This window comes from Scophthalmus maximus, chromosome 9 (assembly GCF_022379125.1).
Source record: "Scophthalmus maximus strain ysfricsl-2021 chromosome 9, ASM2237912v1, whole genome shotgun sequence".
Lineage (NCBI taxonomy): Eukaryota > Metazoa > Chordata > Actinopteri > Pleuronectiformes > Scophthalmidae > Scophthalmus > Scophthalmus maximus.
This window is the reverse complement of record NC_061523.1, coordinates 2,498,837-2,517,544: the sequence shown is the minus strand read 5'-3', so window position 1 is coordinate 2,517,544 and position 18,708 is coordinate 2,498,837. Positions and strand designations below refer to the sequence as shown.

General features: G+C 42.1%; 1 protein-coding gene across 5 annotated transcripts; it reads right to left on the bottom strand.

Annotated features, from left to right (window-relative positions):
* Positions 1–1,544: 1,544 nt before the first annotated feature.
* Positions 1,545–12,609, bottom strand: zgc:113425 (uncharacterized protein LOC541425 homolog). Of its 5 annotated transcripts, none has more exons than XM_035650757.2 (7): positions 12,107–12,592; positions 11,902–11,961; positions 9,854–9,985; positions 9,119–9,265; positions 3,651–3,726; positions 1,941–1,998; positions 1,545–1,852 (listed from the first exon to the last, which is right to left on the bottom strand). In XM_035650757.2, exons 1-6 carry the CDS (start codon positions 12,269–12,271, stop codon positions 1,961–1,963), a joined length of 618 nt encoding a protein of 205 aa, XP_035506650.1. In that variant the 5' UTR covers positions 12,272–12,592; the 3' UTR covers positions 1,545–1,852; positions 1,941–1,960. The 5 variants fall into 5 exon arrangements, with proteins under 5 accessions (XP_035506650.1, XP_035506649.1, XP_035506648.1 ...); XM_035650756.2 differs by having other exon boundaries at positions 1,545–1,855; positions 12,107–12,586; XM_035650752.2 differs by lacking the exon at positions 1,545–1,852 and adding an exon at positions 2,109–2,204 and having other exon boundaries at positions 12,107–12,609.
* Positions 12,610–18,708: the final 6,099 nt, after the last annotated feature.

Sequence of the window (18,708 nt, the reverse complement as noted above, 5' to 3'; positions counted from 1 at the left end):
AATTCACATCCACCTCCTAAAAGCACAACTTCAAACATTTTGTTTCATTCGTTGAATCTTTTTTCATTTGTTGTGGATCAGATGAGGGTCAGACAGTTTAAAAGGCATCAACATGGAAAGGGGGTTTTGTATTGTTTTCTGTGCTGCTTTCTGTTTCTTCATATAGACACTTGGAGTGACTCCACTGACTATTTTACTTAGTGTTTAAATACCTAGTAGCCTTCAGTCCCAAATGTAGTCCCTTTGAAAAACCGAGACAAGGGTAATCTGGATTTACCTGATCCTTCAGAGCAAAATATAGGATTGCCAAATCCGGATCATTTTAATCCAGATTCAATTTTAATTCTTAAATCAGATTTAAGGACCCAGTTGTTCAGAAGTTATCCAACTGGATTTTGGCAAATGGATTGGATCAAATCTTGAAAATGGGTTGTTTAAAACTAAAAACAGATTGAACAATCAACCAATCTTGGTTTTAATCCGGTTCAAATCTTCAGTATGCATTGTTCCAAACTTTCTGGTGGGATTTGAATAATTTTGATCCCCAAAAAATTCTGATCCCAGCAGAAGGGTGGATTCAGAATGGATTACAGAAACCAAATTGTAACAAGAGGCTCTTCGCCAGCCTCCTGCTGGTCAGCGCTTGGGGTCTAAATAAACATCGAAACTAGAATTATTCAATTTTAACTTCTTGTTAAGTTTTAAGTCTAACCTTAAATGTAGAGAGGGTGTCTGCCTCCAGGACAGAAACTGGGAGCTGGTTCCAGAGCTGAGGAGCCTGGTGACTGAAGGCTCTGCCTCCCATTCTACTCTTACAGACTCTGGGAACCACAAGTAGTCCTGAGTTTTCAGAGCAAAGTGATCTATAGGGATAATATGAAACTATACGTTTAAGAAAGGATGGAGCTAGGTCATTAAGGGTTTTGTAGGTGAGGGGCAGGATTATGAATTTTATAGGAAGCCAAGGAAGAGATGCTTACACTTTATAGTTCCTGTCAGAACTCGTGCTGCTCTATTTTGGATTAACTGGTGGCTTTTCACAGACTTAGTTAGGATGCATGCATTTGATACTCCAGTCTAGAAGTAACAAATGTATGGAAGTTTTTTCAGCATCCTTTTGAGATGGGATGTTTCTAGTGTTGTTGATATTGCGTAGGTGAGAAAAGGCTGTCCTGGAGACTTTTTTGTGTGAGTCAAAGGACATGCCCTAGTCATAAATAACTCCAAGGTTCCTCACGCCAAAGCTGGAGGCCAAAGTTATGCCATCTAAAGTAAGTATATGCTATAGATAATGTTTCTCTGAGACTCTCTGTGACCTGTCAGCCGTGTCAACAGTGGAAGATCAGGGGTCCCGTAATTTCCTCTGCCTCACTTAGTCATGAACAACAAACACTGCTACTGCATGTCAAAAGCAATATTAAAGGAACCCATTTGCAAATTGCAATGGATTTGTCTGTGCAACCTTGTTATAAATTACCCCCCAAAAATAAAACTGTTGAGTTATTTCTCTGTAGGAAACTCAGTGGCTTAAAAAGCTCAAACACTTCAGTCAAGATTCATTTATTACATACACAAAACACACATTTTAAGGATTTAGGAACAGCTTTGGCAAGTTTTAAAATATAGAAGCTGCCACAGTGCAGTCTCCTCAGTTTAATGGGGAGCAAAAATTACTTGTATGCTTCAGCAGTTAAGATCCCTCCCCTCAGTCCATCCACAAGTAAGAAGTAGGCACATAGGATGTGTCAGGTCAGTCTGCTGTATGGAGGCTGTTTGGAGGGTCCCTCCTCTTCCTCAGTGATGCCATGCTTAGTGGACTGAGCTGGAGAGTTGAAGAGCCTGTCGTCACTTCCTGCTGGACATCAGGAAAAACAGCATCACACATCGACTGAGGCAACTGCAGCACAACTGCAGCAAAGATGAGTTTTAGATCAAATTACCTTGCCAGGTACACACCAGCTCAGTGTCCCCAGGGTCGTACTGAGGGACCAGTGTCTCCTACAACAAACAGATGCAAACATTGTAATACAGATATAGAAAGGTCAGTTAGATTTAACAAAAAAAAAAAAAAAATCAAATCTTTGGAAATAATAATCGCTCATATTTACAAAAATCTTTTCTCAGAGTAGCAGTTCTTAGGTTGTTCCATGGTATATCCTGAGAAGAGGGAATTGTAGTATCTTGTGTTTGGAATTCACCCTTTGCTAATATATATACAGACATACAATACATATCAATTGCTAACCACATGATTTCTTAGGGTTACAGATTATGTAAGGAGAGAAGGACTGCATTTATATCATGCTTTTCTAGTCTAAATGACCTATCATAGTGCTTTGTACTCCAAGTCACATTCACCCATTAACACACACATACATACAGCACTTCTATATACAGCGATTTTGTGTTACACATAATTCAGTTAATTTGGTGTTCAGTGTCTTGCTCAAGGATACTTTATGCAGACTAGGGGACCTGGGGATTGGAACACTGACCTTCCGGTTAACAAATCACTATCTCAGGGGTGGCCAACCAGTCCAGCATAAAGACCCCCCCCCCAAAAAAACCCACACTATTGAAAAGAGATGCATGTAACTTCCAATAAGTCAGCTTTTATAGATGTTTTGGTAGGGGTCAGTGTTACCAATGCCCTGGAATCGCTGGTTACAGATTTCTTTTTTAAACTGTGACCTTGAGCCACGGCGAGTAAAGACCGGCTGTGGACTCAGTCCTCGGAGCTCTGAAACCTCACTGCTGCACAAAGGGCTGTTAACCTGTTTGATCAAAGTTCAGTGAAGCTCAACTATGGTACAAAGAACCCAGAACTAGAGAATCGTCATCGCCGTCGTCGTGATTGACAACATCTCTTGCGTCGATGAGTCCCAGCTGCCACTCGTCCAGGGTGCTTATCAGCTGTTTATTCAAAATGTATCAATACTGAACGTAACGCGTGTCAAAATTCAACACTGAGCATTCTCTGACCAACAACACACATGCCAAGTGTGAGGCTGATTAGCTTAACTGTTCTCGAGATATGACTGACTGTCTGACAGATTTCTTGGATTATTAGCGAGATGTCTCCAGCAGTGGAGAGTAGCCTCTCTGCTGCCCTTACATCATCTATCCATATATATATATTTAATTTGACTGACAGCTCTTAGGGAGCCTGGAGTTGCCAGGTTGGATTTCACGTAGGTAGGATACTGTTGGCAAGGCGAGAGACACTGGCCAAATGTTCCCGCGAGTGAGAGAAGATCCTCTTGAGCCTCAAGGGATTTAAATCTGCGTGCAATGGTTAAAATATGCGCGTGTGAAATCACATACATCGGTCGTGAGTCATTTTTTTGTGCGTTGTATTAATGACCCAATTCTAACTCCATAAAACGCTTAAAGTTGTGGGGCAGTACCAGTCTCTCATAGAATTTAATAATAACCGGGGCGAGAGCAACCGGCCGGTAATCATTCATGTTTGTAATGGTATGGTGGCAGTTTTTAGGCAGGTGGGGACAGTGGCTTGCTGTAGTGACAGATTGAAGATGTATGTGAATACTGCAGCAAGCTCATGAGCACATGCTTTCAGTACTCGTCCTGAAACAACCATCAGGCCCAGTTTCTTTGTTGCAGATGATGTTGAGTAGTGGTCTCTTCACCTGGAAGGTCTGGAGAGGAAGTGGCTGGTGGCTCTCTGGAGATGTGTCTGCATCTGGGTCTGGTCCCCTGTTGGAGCTGGAGTGAAGAATGTGTTTAGCCGATCAGGGAAGGAGGGGTCAGTGGATGTGGGGTGACTGCTGCTCTGCTTGTAGTCAGTGATATTCCTTATACCTTGCTGATATTCCATTATACCTTGCTACATGGCACAAGGGTTCTTGTCATTGGAGTTGTCCTCAATGCGTTTTCCCAGAACATTCGAAACGTAACATATTCTGATAAAGTTGATTACTGGTAAACCTGACCTTGGATGTTTTTGCTGCTTTTGTTTGTGGTTTGACAGAAAACTGACTGACTTGTTTGATTGTTGTGTTTTCTTTCAGGGAGCAAGGAGCCAAATTCATCGGTTTACAAAACTGTGTTGGTTTAAATGAAGGAGAAGAAAAACTGATAAATGAACAATAACCAGATAATTCTGATATTATAATCTCTGACTTGGCACTTTTTAAATCCCCCCTTAAAACATTTTTATTTGGATTGGCTTATAATACTTAGGGTGTTAGGGTGTTGTTTTATTCTATTTTGTTATTTCTTGATGTAAAGCACTTTGGATACCTGGAGGTTGCTATAAAGCGCTATATAAATAAATAAATAAATGTTGATTGATTGATTAATTAAATCCATCTGACATGTATAGCCCCACGTCATCCTTAAATCGCTGGGTATCGAGTTGGTGTCCAGATAACAGCGTGAGCTTCATAGATAACTGCACCTTTTGGAGAATGCCTGATCTGATGCAGAGAGACGGCACTCATCCTACTTTGGATGGTGCAGGCAGCTCTCCTTTTTAGAAATCTGACTCAGTTAGCTAGACAATCAAAACCGTGACAGTCCAGAGTTGGCCTCATACACCCAAGTTGGTTATCTCAAAAAACAGTTCTGATAGTTGTTGTATATCGTTCACCAGACCCTTACTCAGAATTTTTATCTGAGTTGGTGCTTAGCACAGATAAATTCATTATAGTGGTTGATTTCAACTTTTATGCTACATAACTATTATGCATGCAGATATTTATATCAATAATCCTTTTAGATGTTGCCAACTACAGTCTTAGTTCTGCCTTTAATAATTGTGGTTCCCAGAGTCTGTAAAAGTAGAATGGGAGGCAGAGCCTTCAGCCACCAGGCTCCTCTCCTCTGGAACCAGCTCCCAGTTAATAACAATAATACATTTCATTTATAGAGCACTTTTCATTGCTAAAAGCAATCTCAAAGTGATACAGAGTAGAAACAAGATAAATTAAATATTAAAAAAATAGGTTTAAAAAGAAAAAAACATCGGTAGAAGAAAAAGTACAAAAATTTAGGGGAATGCTTGTTTAAAAAGAAAGGTTGTTAGGCCCTTCTTAAAAGAGAGAGTGCTTTGTGGAGCCCTCAGGTGGTCTGGAAGGGAATTCCACAGGTGAGGAGCGGCTGAGCAGAAGGCTTGATCCCCCATGGTGCGCAACCTGTTCCTGGAGGGGTGAAGGTTTTGTTTCCGGAGCTGAGGTTGGGTGAGGAGGTTTGTGGTGAGAGTAGATCTTTGAGGTAGGGAGGGCGATTGCCATGGATGCACTGATAGGTGAGTAGGGAGATTTTGTAATCAATCCTGAAAGAGACAGGAAGCCAGTGGAGTGAGTGAAGGACAGGTGTGATGTGATCATATTTTCGTATCCTCATCAGGATCCTAGCGGCGTTGTATTTGACGTATTGTCATGTTGTCCAGGTTTCTGAAATTAATTTGGCGTTTCTGGCTTGTTGTGTTGAAATAATTTCAACTCCAATGACATGGCTTTGTGATCCGACACTCCCAGATCGTACACCAGCAGATTTTTGATGGGGGCAGTGTCAGTAATAACCAGGTCGAGCATGTGCCCTCTGTTTTGTGTGGGGACATCGACATGCTGTTTGAGGTTGAGACAGTCCAATAATTGTAGAAGTTCAGCTGCAGGGTGGCAGGAGGGGGTGTCAACGTGAATGATTAAATCTCAGAGTATGATAATATTTGAAGATGTGGTACAGAGTGAGGTGAGAAGTTCACTTATCTCTGGGATAAAAGCGGAGTTTGATCTGGGTGGCCGGTAAATGAGAAAAATAGTCACTGGGGAGGGGGGTTTGCATTTGAAAGCAAGGCATTCAAAGGAGGACAGTTCAGGCAGAGGCAGAGGGGTGAGTTTCAAGTCACAGCGGTGTAAGCCACCATCGCGGCCAGCTTTTTCCAAAAATGACAGCCAGAAGGACAAGCTCCAGTTAGTGCAAAATAGTCCTCTGGCTGATGCCAGGTCTCAGTAAGACACATGAAGTCATTTTTTTTTGTCTAAGATGGGATCATGTATGAGACGGGATTTATTTGTTAGAGACTGTGTGTTTAACAGTTCAATATTGAGGCTTGAGGATGGGTTGGTGGACTGCAGAGGCCGAAGTAGACTGAAATCCACTCCCCGTCTTCTGTCCCTCTTCGTGTGAACAGGTCTCGCGGTGTTTGCATCGCTACTACTAGTCCCAGATGTGATGTTCCTATGATATGGTAGTAGTGAGACCGGCTGACCTGAAAGATGGGATGGAGTCACCAGACTGGGAATAAACAAACGCCGGGTCAGGACAAATGCAGAGTTTACTTGCTGACTAAAGATGGGATAGAGTCAGACACACAGCAGGATGATCCACAGCATGGCAGGTGATCCGGACTGAGTGGAGAGTTTGGCTGATGTTTTTTTGGGGGAGCCATGTTTTTTTTAGCCACTACGTTAAGCAGACGATCGCTCGCTGACTGGAGGTGGCTGGCTAGGTTCCCAGGCAGCAGGGTTTAACCACACTGAGGCTGTTGAGAGGATGTCCGGGGATATGCCTCTCAGTAGCAGGGAGCAGGGGTATCCAGTGGCCTGCTATCCGTAGGGAGGAGAAGTTTCCAGCCATCTAGCAAGAGGCTGTTCGCTTAGCTGGTGGTGTTACCTTGCCCAACCGACGAGGGCTAACCGGGCAGTGGAGTGTTGTCGATAAAGGACCCGGTATTGGTACTGGTTTCGGTGGATGATGGCAGGACCCAGCAGGCAGTAGTAGAAGGTCTGGTGACAGATGTGCCCAGACTCGTATATTTCAAGTGTGTGACAGATAATCTGTGAAAACGGCTCGAGTGCAGGCGATGGTGTAGGAGGAAGGTTCCAACAAGAACAGGTCGGATACAAACATCCGTACAAATCCATGCAAAAAACTCGAAAAAAAAGCTACAAAGTAGATATCAGACATTATGACTAGTCGCAAAGTAGTTTTCTAGGGTGTAGAGACAGACACAAAAGTGAAATAAATTGATTTCAGAGGGAAAAGCGGCAACAGTCAGTGCCAGCGTCCTCTCCCCTGCGGCCATCATAACAATGAGGGGCTTCTCATTCTGCCTGAGGGGAGGTTGAAGTGGGGGTTGTGGTTCCCAGAGTAAACCTCCCTCAAACAGTTTGTGTCTGGGAGGCAGACACCCTCTCTACATTTAAGGTTAAACTTAAAATCTTCCTCTTTGATGAAGCTTATAGTTATAGCTGCTCAGGTGTTTACTGAACCATCCCTTAGTTATGCTGCTATAGGCCTAGACTGCTGAGGGAACTCCCATCATGCATCTCTCTCCCTGCCACCATGTATTTACATTGCATGTCACTCACTGTGTTTTCTCTCTCTTCTAGTGTATCTCTGACTTCATAGCTGTAGGGTCCAAATCCGTCATTATTAGGGCTCGAGGTCCACTGACAAAGTCAGAGCGAGGAAAAAATTTGATGAACCTTAATACTTCAGGGAATCGTGCATTGGACATGTCAAAATAACTCAATAAGGCCCCTTACCACATTCCCCCTTGTTTTATATTTGATGTGGATGAACGAAATTTGGTAGGCACGTGTATCACATCAAGACCTACAAAAAATAAAAGGTAGCCATTACCTCCGACCAACAGGAAGTCGAACATTTTGATTTTACTGTGCAAATTTGGAAATTTTCGCAAGTCATACTTTAACTAACTCCGACAGACCAGCAACTTCAAATTTGGTGTGTGTCATCTCAAGATTTATGGGATCAAACGATACTAAAAGTCTGAGTTTTTGTCAGAGCCCCTTGCCGTGACGACGTGGAGAAGACGCAGTGATTTTCGAGCCTTCGCCATGAAACAGGAAGTTTCTCCTGATCAAGGGAACATGATGTTGCTCAATGATGAGACATTGCATGTCAAATGTGCACGTGTCCAAGGGCCCTGATCAAACATCTATTGGGATATTTTAGTTTTCACTGCCTAAACGTACATGAAAAGTGCCCAAAATTTGCACACAATGTCAATTCATATTGTAGTTATTGTTATTATTCAAGTTATTATTGCATTATCTGAATATTAGAGCATATAAACCTTTCCAAATTAAGTTTGTGAACCTGAATATGACCCCAATATGTCTCCTTTAACATGTAGCTGCATGGGTTGGGGAATAACGCTTCCCACGGAGGTTTACATTGTTGTCTGATTATATAGCAGGTAGTTTGCTGTCTTTTGTTATTTTTACAGTTACAGAGCGTGTAAGTCATCTCACACCCAGTCGACTTAGTAGTGGCAGGAGTAGAGAAAGAAACATCAGAGGTAGAGGAAGTTGACCGAGAGCAACTACAGCAGCAGCATCAGTAGCTGAGCTTGAGGAAAGAGTGGAAGAACAATGAAGAGACAACTACTACACAGGTTTATAACCAACTCCATTATTATTGATTTCCTCTCGTTGGACTGAGGAGGGCAGGCTGACTGCTACAGTGACTCACAATCACCTCTTGAAAAAAAACAGACATATTTAATTATGTAAAAACATTTTTTTCTTTTATCTTTTGTTGATAATCTCAGTTAACTTTTGAATGGTTCAAACTAAACTACTTAGATACTGCCCCACGCGGTGCAATGATTTCATTAACAGAACTGTTGGTTGCTGGCTAGAAATGGGTTTACCCAGAGCCCTTGAGAGATAGAGAGAGAGAGAGTAGCGACATCTCTGTTCACTCCAATGGACCATTTTTTCCCCAGCAATGTCGGAAAATGGAGCCTTGCAATAGTTCCCTGAAGTGAGCAGTAGCATTAGAGTAGCAGCAGAAAGGAGTCAATGGACCGTCTGTGTAGCACTTATGAAGGGTAAGATGTTTAAATAATCAGATTGTATATTATCAGCACATCTGAATCAAATCTAAATGCGCATTAAGCATGTTAGTGGATTATGATTTATGATTATTTATGATTTAAGAAAACATATTGACTAACTTCATAGGTTGTCGGTCTGCTTTATTGCAAATCGATACATTTATTGACTACTAAAATCGAGTTTCTGTCGCTCTGAATAATCGATTTGAATTGCGTGCCAAGAACTTAAGGGAATTTGTTTCATTCTTTTCAATGATATTCATTGTGACTTGTGTTTTACCCTACCAGTCCAGTTCTGGCATCATAGCAGCCACAACAGGGAAGACTTCGACAGCCCACGTAGGCGATGAGAGAAGACAGAGTCAAGCTGATGGTGCAGGTCAGCAGTATGGTGGCATTGGCCCCCTTCACCATCCGATGAAGCACAAAAGTCTGCGCAGACACAAAGAATGTCACTGCAGTGTGCCATTTTATTGATGTGATTACAATGATTAAGACATTTAAATTGGTGCCAATTTGTCATTAATTTCGTTCTGTAAAACCTAAACTCTAGGAAAACTTTTTATAAAAAAAACCTTGTGAATCTCTCTACCATTGCATGTTACTGACATGTAACAGTAATAAAATCACCGTTGGAACACACAACATTATGCCACACACACACACACACACACACACACACACACACACACACACACACACACACACACACACACACACACACACACACACACACACGACACCGTTACTCCTGAATGGAATGGAGCAACAAATAATGTTATTAATCACACCTGTGTTTAGGGTTGGGCCAATGTACAATGCCCCCCCAAGTACATCTTCAAAAGAATTTACTGAGTCAGCCGACCTGATTACTTTGGGCAGATCGTTCCAGAGCCTTAGAGCCTTGACTGAAATGCTGTCCACTTTAGTCTACATGCTTCAGTAAATTAAATATTGGGTATGATGCAGAGGAAGTCATTTGTCATGGTGCATTAACTAATGCATGTGTGTGAAGGTTACCACTTGAGGACTGTCGTGGTGGCGGAAGACGTCTTCATCCTCCTCTCCATAAGTGAGGGTAAGACAGGCATAACCAGAAATAAACAGCACGGCCACACAGGAGAGCCCTGCTGCTGCCACCATCACACTCACCTGCAGAGAAAGGAGGACATGTTCCATAAAACCCCAGCACACCCATCTTTTCACTCTCTTTTCCTCATGCCTCCTTGAGGGGTAAAGTCTTTTTTCATTCTCCTCTGGAGCCCCTTTCACACTGGCCAAAAAACCTGTTTAAACCCACTAACACCTGGCGTTTTCTGCAGTGTGAAAACGTTTAATCGGTATTCAGCCCCAGGTCAAATGACTTTGCAATAGACCCGGGTAATAATCAGCTTCACCTCCGATCGGCATTGATGTGAACGTCACACCCGGGTTAACGCGCTAATTTGCGCGATGACAGGGGCAATGAAGGCTCGTGTCTTCTGTCGCTTAATGCTGGTACCTCACCACGCTGGTACCGGGTCGACCCGCGTTTAAAAAATCTGGGTCTACGCGTTAATTTTGGTGTGGAAGATTTATAAGAGAAACCACTGCTCTTTGAGGACCCCCACAGGCAGCTATGCGAGAGCCTGCCAAAGGACCAACCAAGGCTGGAAAGTCTGGTATTACATCAGTGGCAGACACAAAGTCATGTCACGTGATCGAAGCTAAGGAGACACCAGGCAGAGTTAGTGTTGTGGAGGACACAAAAGTGCACTGAAACCACAGAGCACGACTGCTGCATCTTTTTGGACACACAAACAGCATCCCAAAAGGACCTTTCTTCTTCTTCTTTTCATGGACTTGGTCATGTAACTTGGGCATACAGCATAGCATAACGCAACACGGCTAAGCAAAGGAATGTTCAACCTTGTACGTGTAACTGTATTGATTTGAGTCAATGTGTTCACTTAATGTTGTTGTTATATCTATAAATAGGTTATTTTGATGTTAGCACCCTGTGACTAACCCTCTTTTAACCTGACACTTTTTGTCTTGCAACAAATGGCCTTATCAAAGAAGCACAGCATGTGCACACGTATATGTTTCGTTTGTTAGATTAGATATATATCATATCTAAAAAACGTGCGTACGAGTGAAAAATCATTTATACGCTGCTGGCTCAGCCATCAGGGTCAATTTAGGATCAAGTGTCTTAGCCAAGTACTGGGGCAATACACTGACTTGTTTTCCCCTGTAATTATTCTTCTTCACCCGTGTATGTTAACAATATGGCAAGTGTCAGTATAGATGCTATGAATAATACTGTATATAATGCGCACAGACGCACGCTGAGAGGGTCAGCCACTAACTAGAAGGTTGATCCTTTAGTAACTTGAATGTATGGCTGCAACAAATGATTATTTTCCTAATCATTTAATCTGACTATTATTTCCTCGATTTCTCGATTAGTTGTTTGGTCCATGGTGAAAAATGTCAATCGTGTTTCCCAAACTCCCAAGATGATGTTTTGTTTTGTCCCCACACCAGACATGTTTAGTTTACTGTCATTGAGCAAAGAAACCAGAAAATATTCACATTTAATTAGTGAATTTTGAATTATTTTTCCATATAAATACGACTTGAACCGATTAATTGATTATCAAAATAGATGGCGATTAATTTAGTAGTCGATTAATCCATTAACTGTTGCATCTCTACACTGCACTGACACACACACGTATATGTTTCATTTGTTCGATTAGATATATATCACATCATTCATATGCTGCCGGCACAGCTATCAGGGTCAATTTAGGATCAAGTGTCTTAGCCAAGTACTGAGACAATACACTGTCTTGTTTTCCCCTGGAATTATTCTTTATATTATCCGTGTATGTTAACAATATGGTAAGAGTCAGTATAGATGCTATGAATAATACTGTATATATCACTCACACAGACACACACACACACACACACACCTTGGAAAGGACAGCAACTAACTTGAGGGTCGATGGTTCGATCCTCTTGAATGTAACGGTAAACGCGAACGGTGTGAAAGACACAACCTGTCGAGAAACACTTACCAAAACGGAATTCTTCCTTTGAGAGGCGAACAGCGCCAGGACACCTGGAGAGGCCATGATCTGAAAGGAAGTGAACGTCTCGAATAAACTGACAGACAACAGCGGCAGCATCGTTCGACAAACAGGGCGTTACTATCTCAGTGGATATGTGATCAATTCACTGGAGATGTGGCAGTGATCCCTTCATGAAGGGTCAGTATCTCACCAGTCCTCCCCACACCGGGGTCCTGGTGCTGCTCAGCGGAGTGTCCCTTCGGAAAACAGCGTCCATAAAACCGCACACCACACAAAGGCCTGCGCAGGCGACCTGGAGGACACCTAGGACGAGCACGCTCGTCCGGTTCAGTGTAAAGTACCTGTACCGGTCCATCTTCTGTTATTCACCGACGAAATATGTTATTAGGAGTCCTCAGCACCGCGGCGAAACCTGCCGAGTATCTGGCTGCAAACAAAACTTCCGCAGTTCCACTTTGTCTCACTGGTTGGACACGTGTCCAATTTGCAAGTTCTCCATCTGAGTATCCTTTCTGTATCCACAGTAAGACGGTGCCGGACCCGGAGGTGCCAACTGTGTGAAAACTGAAACGTGTTTGGTCACAGTTCAGCGTTGCTCTCCGAACTCCGTGTTGTGAGCCACAGCTGGTAACTGCGACAGGTTATCCATTAACCTGACTGCTGGGTCGCAGGTGCGCACTAGTGCATGGGACATTGTTGCCCAGAGTTTTGACTCTCAGGTCCTGCTCCCTTTCCTTCTTTGGGTTTAGGGTGAATTGGGAAAGTCCTTCCTTTTGCCTTTTCCTAACCAGTTTTCCTTAAAGCTACAGTGTGTCATATTTAGAAGAACTTATTCACAGAAATTGAATATATGGACTACATGCACTAGGTGTCGTGACTTACTTCCGTTTCAAAATTGTGCTGCTCTGTGTTTCCGGTCTGTTTACGGCTACTGTGTTTACTCACTACTTCATTCAGAGTTTTGTCAGGAGTCTATGCATGAAAATTTCCAAAACAGGACATTTTCAAAAACAGATGAATAAGTACTCAGAGCACTGCTGTGTCCCACTTTGTTTGGCGTCATTGGAATTTGATGGCGCACTAAGTTTTCATGGTTTTCCGACCCATCCCAACCCGAGGAAGACGACAGCTGGTAAACATAGGCGGGGATCATTTCTCCGTCACCTCTCACACGGAGGTCTGCAGCGGACACTTCGTTCCCGATCAGCTAACTAAATGGTGCCATTGTTGAACCGGACTGAAAACAGTTGAGCAGTACTAAGTAGAACCTGGACATGGTTGTCCAAAACTATGTGTTCATATATGTATAATCACCTGCAGCAAAGAACCAATGTTTTTTCGTTAACTTTGAATGAGTTACATATAGTTACATGAGGTGGACCCGACCTCCGTGTAAGTCTCCATGTTAGTCGTGTTGAATACGGTTGCACAAAATGTTCCAGAATACGTTGCATTAGCATTGAATTTTCAGTGCTGCCGGAAACCGGAAATGGAATCAGCGGTGTGCCACCATAGTGTCCCCTGTCGGATGCACAGTTGGTTGCAGTTTGCAACGTTACCACCAGATGCCGCCACAAAATTATAATAACAATATAATATATAATATAATATAAATTAACAATAACCAACTGGGCAATATTTATATTTTTTATTAATTTCTATATTCTGCTATTACTGCTATATTCTGTCCACTTTGCTGCTGTAACAACCAAATTCCCCCATTGTGGGAGGAATAAAGGTTTATCTTATCATATCTTAAAATTACTAAAATTACACACTGGGGCTTTAAAGACATTGTTTCCCGCATTCTGGCCACTTAAAAGAATGAAAAAAAAAATTTAAAAAAAGGAAAACATACTTTTATTTCATCTTTTAATGCTTATTGTAGTTCCATCTGGAGAGACCATTGAATGACGAAGAAATGTATTGCACAATTAGCAGAGGACATGTATGACAAAATATATAGTCTTTGGAGCTTAGACTCCATGGGAAGATATTGGATATGAAGGCAGTTATCCTGGGCACGGTCACGTAAATCCCCCCATGGAGTCCAGACACTGGTGGTGATGGTGATGTTGACTTGAGTTTGATGAGATTAGATGAGAATCTGCTTAGATGAGCAGATAGGGCGGATGATGGGGCGGTGGAGGTAACGCATGCCCACTGCAGCATGGAGGACCTAGGCAGGGAGAGAGAATCATATTTACGTGAGCAAACAGCATCGAGATGATTGGTTGGTTAATGATGAGAGCGTGTTACCAATAGACAATACCAGCTGGTAACCGCTAGATGACTCTGCTCACTGAGTAATGCCCAGGGAAAATGACAGCAGGATATGAGCATGCGTGAGAGGCTAACTCAGGATGAATGAAAAAAAAGCTGCTACCATGTGTGGGCATGATAGTAGTCTTCCTGTCTGAAATTACGCTAGAGTAACATTTAAAAGTGCTCTGCCTGTAGCACCGACTGTGATGGAACATTTGGTGTGGGCCGGTCCTTTACTAACAGGAACTTCACCGCAGTTTCTCCCTCAATCGGCGTGCCTCCGTCTTTGTCTTCTTCTTCTTCTTCTCTGGGATTTAACAGCAGCTTGCATCCTTAATGTTGCAATACTGCCCACTCCCGGCGTGGACATGAATGTAGTCCTTTCTGCGGAACAGGTTGTGAAAACTAAAGTGGTGAAAGGGGAGAAATGTAGGAGAATTTTGACCACGGGAAGAAAAGGGGAGAGGGTAGTGAAAGTCGGGAGTCGCCCGGGAAAATGGGAAGGGTTGGCTAGTATGGGTGAACCACGCATGCGCCCTACCTAGCCTTACTGAGGCGCACACTTCCCTTCCCATTGGCATTGTTACCTTGAAGCTAATATACTGTATTTATTTAACAGCTTACCGATTTCTGAAGTCGAGCTGCTGCCACATGCGTTAGTGAACTGTGAACCGGAATGCCGATGGGAAGGGGGGCATGCGCCCTCAGTAAGTGGCTCACGTGAATTAGTAAAGCGCATGCATGAGTTACAAAGTGCACATGCGGTTTATAAAAAATATTACATCCATTTCACTTCCCGGGTTCCGCACTCTACTGTTAATGTTAGGAAAAAAAAAATTTGGTAACCTATATTGGCCAGATTAAAGCTAGTTCACCTTTGTATAGTGGGTGGGTGTATGAATAACTTATACGTGTAATATGAACGCTTAGCTTTTAGCATTGCAGTATTTCATTTGCACATTTGCATTCTATTTCGCTGTCAGCTCTTCATTTTGATCATAAAATTATTTGTAAATCAATTCAATTCAACTTTATTTGTATAGCGCCAAATCTCCACACACAGTACATTATCTCAAGGCACTTTACATAGTAAAGTCGAGACCTGACAATGTTACAGAGAAACCCAACAGTTCCCACAAGAGTAAGCACTCGGCAACCGTGGAGAGAAAAGACTCCCTTTAAACAGGAAGAAATCTCATGCAGAACCAGAGTCAGTTGTGGGCGGAATATCTGCCTTGACCGGTTGGGGTGAGAGGAGAGAAATGGAGGAGAGAGGAGAAGTGGGCAGAAAGGGGAGAGTAGAGAAAGAGACCAGGAAGGAACAGTTGTGGAATTGTTGCTTTAAGCTCTGTCAGACTGATTCTTAAAATGACAATAATAATACTGACACTTATAGATGAAATGATGTTGATGTTGTTAATCACCATAAGTGGTCCTGCATAGGACACAACTGTGGTGAAACTGAAACAAAACGACGACTAGTTTTCCTACAGGGAGGAATTCCAAAAAGTGTCTGCATGGTGCTCTGTTAACAACCTGAGGTCTGTACTACGAAGCAAGGTTACTGGCTTACCATGGTTAGTTCAGGAGTAACTTTGTGACATCGAGGGTAGCTGCCTGGTTAGCCTGTACTATAAAAGGTGGATAGGTTTGACCCGAGGCATGTTACCATGGTAATCTACTCTCAATCTTAAAACTGCTCTGAACAGTTGTTGCTAATGGTTAACTCTGTGTTTACCTGTAAAGCACCGCCCCTGCTCACAAGAACCCAATCGGTGTCAGCGTAAAGAATGTGAGATGATCACTCCACAGGGGGCGGAGTTTGGAGACCGTCAGAATCCACTGGGACAAAGTGCCTTTCTTTATGAAAGATACAGTATATTAATTATCTTTGACAACTTTCAGTTCCATAGGTCTCTAATGCCCTCCCTATGTCCTGCTTTGTACCGGACACTTTTCTGTTTTCAATCGGTTGGTAGTGATCATGTGATCAATAATACTATATGATGTTAAGTTCGCAGGCTGGATGCGTTAGTCGTGTTTCCTGGAAATTTAAATGTTCTCCTATTTAAACTGACAGGATTTTGTTATATTCTAAGTATTTTAATATTCAGGACAAATACACATTAGGTGGTGGATTTCGTTTTGTTAAAATGGAAACTGAACTGTACATAAGACATGTGAACTGCATCAAATGATTTTAATTAAACCAGGACATCAAAACAATTGATATGATATCACCATATTACCACCATGATCAGAACTGATTGACCCTCAGCCTCCATCATGAGCCTTCATTTATTATTTGCTCTGACCAAATGTTGCAGGACATTTCAGCTGATTTCATTTTCTTTGAACACATCACAAGGTTTTCATGAATGTAGATACATATCACATCTGTACTCAGAAGTAATGATGAGAACTATTATAGGTTTTTCAGCTGTGAACACGCAGACTGAGACAGAAGAACACTGTCCAATATGACTCACAAAATATTAAACACGTGCAGCAAAAGCAAATCACAACTTGCGATCAAATGAATATATTCTCTCAACTAATCGTTAGTGATCAATAAAATACAGCATCAATATGAACTGTTGCTGAAGCTGAATGATGATTTTATTAAAGCTGCTTCAGGTGCATTACAGATCCATACTAATACAAGTTATTTCTAACAGCTGGGAACAGAAGTTTTCCTTTGTTTAGCTCAGTTACACCAAAAGAGTTTGAGTATTTGTGTGACATATGAAGTAAACACACCAGCATGATCATACTCATTCTAAGAGCTTTATGGAGAATATCTTCATTCATCAGCGAGTAACGGGCTGATTTTTAGATTTTTATTTCATAAGTGGAGACATGTGTAGACTCTAATTCAAGTATCCTCATTGTTTCCAGATTTTGTAGTATGCGTGTCCTTACATCTCAATCATATTAGCTATTATTAAGATTTAAGATTAAATATGATTAAAAAAAAAACACTTCTCGTGAATTTACTCGGTTGACAATGTGTTGTTAACATGCCCCACGGACTCTGCTGCTGCCATGGGTCACATTTCACCTTCAAAGCTTATTTAAACTCTTGTATCTCCTCAATCACTCTGCGCTCTTCCTTTGAGAAATACGCTGCATGGACCTGCACTGCCGAACACACCCCCTTTAACCACGCCCACTTACTCCGGGTCAGTTAACGCAGACTTGAAAAGACGAACATCATAACCACCTTCGCAGTATCTTTTACCTCAAAGTCGGGCAGCTGAATCGGAGTAGATTGACCTCGCTTCATAATACAGGCTTCTGGTAAGTTGTTGAGTGGGAGGGTCAGCAAGAGCCTCAACTGGTATAAATAGGAATGGGACAGCACCTTAAATGTATCGTTCAGTGATTTTGAAGTGGGGTTGTATTAGTTACTTAGCATAGTTAATGTTACCTTATGGAGATGGTGATCACTCTGCAAATCAGCTGTTCAACTCAAAGCTACTGCGGCGAGTTGGCTCAGTAATGCATGGACGAAGTACGCTTGAAAAAAAGTGCAAACTTAAATGGCTGTCGGGCAGTAAACTGAAGCAGTGAAAAGCATTTCTTTTCCTTTAAAAATATACAATTAGGAGGCATTTTAGATGACAAAAAAAAAAATTCTGTACTACATAAATTCGTCAACTGTCAAATCGTCAAGTGCGCGAGGGCTTGCTCATGGACTTTTTGAGCCCGTTATGCCTGTTACTTTCCGTAGGTCAGTATCTATGCAGACTTTGCGTGAGGGAATACCCACAGTTCATAGCGTTGTGACGTGAAACACAGGGCTACCAGTCCACTCTGTAAGGCGAGACCCTGGAAAATTTTCAAATCCAGTCGGTTCCTTCCCCAAGTGCCTTAGCTGTGAAGAAAGTAAAATTATGTTAAGTAAAAGTCCTAAACCCACCGTATTCCACAACATGTTTTTGCGTTGTCACGGTGATGTAAAATTTTAGGTAAGCTGCTGTCCCATCCCTGTTTATACCATTTCAGGTCCTTGCAGACTCTCCCACTCCATCACTTACCAAGTGACATCAATTTAGTCTATGAGGGTTCAGAGTTTAGGGGTTAGAGTGGACATTCAGATTGGGCCTAGGACTCATCCCACCGACATAACCACCTGTTCACTCTGAGTTTTTACGCATGTGTAATAAAAGAACTAAACTCTCACTAGAACTGTGATTGAACCTGGGACTTCGGACTATGTAATATCACGGCTGAGTACAATAATATTGTCCAACGGGACAGTGCAATACACTGACTGTGAATATCAGTTTATCTATTATATATGGACATTTTTGGGTTGATTGTTCTTTGATCTTTTTATATTGTTATTTTTTATTCCTTCTTGTACCACATACATTTTGTTGTACAACTGTTCAATGACAATAAAGGCATTCTGCTCTATTCTAAAATATGATACTATGAGCTCTTTAAGATATTATGGTGCTTGATCATTAAGGGAGTTATAGGTGAGGAGCAGGATTTTGAATTCCATTCTGAATTTTATAA